This window comes from Antrostomus carolinensis, unplaced genomic scaffold, assembly GCF_000700745.2.
Source record: "Antrostomus carolinensis isolate BGI_N321 unplaced genomic scaffold, ASM70074v2 scaffold41351, whole genome shotgun sequence".
Classification (NCBI taxonomy): domain Eukaryota; kingdom Metazoa; phylum Chordata; class Aves; order Caprimulgiformes; family Caprimulgidae; genus Antrostomus; species Antrostomus carolinensis.
Genome location: NW_010297049.1, coordinates 1,959 through 5,149, shown reverse-complemented (window position 1 = coordinate 5,149; position 3,191 = coordinate 1,959). Strand labels below are relative to the sequence as shown.

Genomic DNA, 3,191 nt, shown 5'->3' with positions numbered 1-3,191 from the left:
GGGCCCCCAGGAGGTGCCACAAGGAATGCAGACCTGTGGCTGCAGCACCCAGGATGTGCCACCATCAGTGCCGGCCTGTGGCTGCAGCAGCCAGGATGCAGCGTCTTCGGTGCAGACCAACAGCAGTGACACTCAAAATCAGGAACCACCTTACCAAAGCTTAGATGATATGTTGTCTTATTACAGACAAGTGACCTGAACTGAGCAAAAAGATAAGCAAGAGTCATGATTTAAAGAACTGAAATAGAATTATCTTCTTGGCAAGAATATTATTTGCCCACATCTGGGAAAAATAAGTTTCTGTAAGTAGATCAAAATAAATCTTCTAAGCTCCGTTACGTCACAGATGTACTTTTGCCCTGTTGGTGGTTTTGGGTTTTTTTCCCCCTGATTATTAAAATTATGTGTTGGGTTTTGTTTTGGGGTTTTTTTGGCAGTACTTAGGTTAGTACAAATTTCATTTTAACTCTTTGCCACTTAACACCTGAACTTTGGGGTATATTAACAGCTTGCTTTTGAAAGATGAATTCTTCCTTTAGTCTGTTGCTCCCTAGCTAGCTTCTGGTTTGGAGGTACTACAAGTTCAGGGATAGCTGTAGAAACAGTATTGAAATGGCAATTCAATTCCCTCTGCTGCCAGACAGGGAAATTTGCTACCTGCTTCATCTCCTGCCCTTAGGAAATGCAGAATACTACCTAGTGAACAGTGGTGGTTCACATGGTCCTAAGGGGCTCTGCATTCCTCAGGTCTGTATGTAACTTACAATTCTGTGCAGCAAATGAGTGGAGAGAGGCAGAAATCAATAAATAATGGTGGTTACACTAACAATAAACACTCGGCTAAAGCAGAAGTCTTGACACTTGAAATTACTCTCTTGCTGGTTTAGAAAATGTTTTTCTGATTCTCCAAGTGCATTTTTCTTGCATCATCTGTTATATTTATGGCTTTATTTTAATATTTTTTTCCAAAAACTGTGATATTGCAGTCATTATATACTTAAAACCAGACCAACCTCTACCAAACAAGCTTTTATTTCAGAATCTTCGTAAATGAGAAGAATACTTATTTACAGTATAGAATATTTTTATTCCTGAAGGTAATTTAGATACCCCCATTTGTATTTTAAAAGCTCATACAAGGATAAGACCTAGAAAAGTGGGTTAGAATGGGGAATTCCATAGATTTTGTAAAGTTAAATGACAATGATAATGTCAAAATAGTGAACATTTGAATGAACTAGTGAACTAGCCAAAGAGACAGAGATAATGTGCTGCTCTTCTGTGCTTCAGTTGGATCTCGGGTTGCTTTGCAAAGCCTGGTGAACAGCAGTGTCTTCATGGGGACTGAGCAAACAGCAACATGCAGAACACATTCACTGTCCCTAGACTCTGTAAAAACACATCTCTCCTCTTCCCTATATCGCTGGCTTTTGCACAGGAATTTGCAGAGGAGGAGTAACACCCTACACCAGTAGTACCATTTTAAAGGCACAAAATACCCCAGTATTTTATCCTTACCAAAGGGGTAAGAGACTGGAGCTTTATGGTAACTGAGGGTTTCTGTTTCCACAGACCTAGAACCTGCATAAGACACTTTTGCATTTTAGTTTTCTTCTTTCTGCAAATAGGGATAGTGGTATTGTCTTACTTAAGAATAATATTCTGAGGCTTAATTAATAAATAATTAAGGACAGTAAGGCACCATGAATGGCCACACACACCTGAAATGCACAGAAAGCTCAGCAGCAGCTCCTGGGTTTTGCTGCTGCTGACACTGACCTGAACTCAGCTGTTGGCTGTGGCGTTAGGATGTATATTTCTTCCTTTCTTTGAATCTCTTCAGTATGAATAAAGAACCTGAAAATAAGTAACAATCATATACTAATGGCTAAAAGGAAGAGGAAGAGATTACAAACCCATCTGTTTTTAACAAATACAATGGCATCAACGCAGGTTTTCTTCCTCATAATTTGGTACAGTCTCAGGTTAGTCAATAGCCATGAGATGGCCGTCTACTCCTACCGATTTTCTATAATAAATCCTGTCAGTATATATCTATTTTCTGCTCTTTATTTCATAGTGACATTGCAGTAGTCTCTGATGACCCTGATCAGAGTAGAATTTTTTCAAATGCTGCATCACCTCACGTTTCATTTTGAGTTTAAAACAGCTGTGTTGTGTTTTAGCAGCTTTTTTCCACAAAGATGGTAAGTGATCAAAACACAAATTTCAAATTTGAATAGTTAGGAAAACAGTTTTCTTGCAGTGCCATCAGTTGTTGAACTTGTACATAGAAATTGATGTTAAATGATGAAATGTTTTGTAAGAAAGTGTTTGGTTGCCCACAGAGTAAGCAAGGCAAAAGCTAATTGCTAAGCTGGAGTTATTTGTAAAAGCTCTGCTACTTCTTTAGGGTCCCAAACTAATTTGAGTAATTTTTCTGGGTATCCACTACCAGATATCACTGCTGTGCCTCAGCAAGGGGATCACCACCTTCGTCCTCATGCTTAACTGGGATCCACTGGTACGGCTGGAACGTGTCTAATCTCGTGTTGACAGAAGTGACTTTATAGTGAGAGTGTCATGTTTAAACCATTTAATGAGGGCAGCCTGGCTGTTACAGCACTAGCACAGGAAACAAAGGACCTCATTCAGATTTCTACCATCAGTCTGGGAAAGTTTTGTTCAAGTGATGTAACTCTGGTGCACGTGAGCAAAGGGTAAGTGTGGACTCAAAACAGCTTGGCTGTATGTTGGAATAAACATCTTGTAATGGGCAATTTCAGGGTGTGAAGTGGGGCAGAACTGGCTTCCAGCTGCTGTTTTAAAGCAGGTAATGCATTGAGAAGTATTTTATTAAATCTATTGGAAAAACAATCCCTTTTGACCAGAGATGCTTTAACTAATCCATATTTAAATTTCACAGCAAGAAAGAATTTAGTACTCTAGTTTCTTTGTTCCTACAAATAAGATCAGACTGAACGAGTGATTCTGCTGTTTGAAAGAAATAAAAAAAAAAAACAAAACTAAAAAACTGACTTGTATTTTATATCTTTGAAAGGTCATAACTTAGAAACCACTATAATGCCCTTGGAAGATGGGGGTCCAAATGGTACCATTACAGTTTGGAGAAAAAGGAAATAGAAGATGGAGATTGGTGGAGCTGCCAAAAGCCACACAGGAATCACTAG

At 38.9% G+C, this 3,191-nt stretch overlaps 1 protein-coding gene across 1 annotated transcript in view; it reads left to right on the top strand.

Moving 5' to 3' along the window:
- CCDC174 (coiled-coil domain containing 174) overlaps positions 1-199 on the top strand; it is an 11,689-nt gene extending 11,490 nt beyond the window's left edge. The window contains exon 11 of the mRNA XM_029083497.1: positions 14-199. Coding sequence (XP_028939330.1) covers positions 14-199 — 186 coding nt within the window. The remainder of the gene's footprint in view (positions 1-13) is intronic.
- The last annotated feature ends 2,992 nt before the right edge of the window (positions 200-3,191 follow it).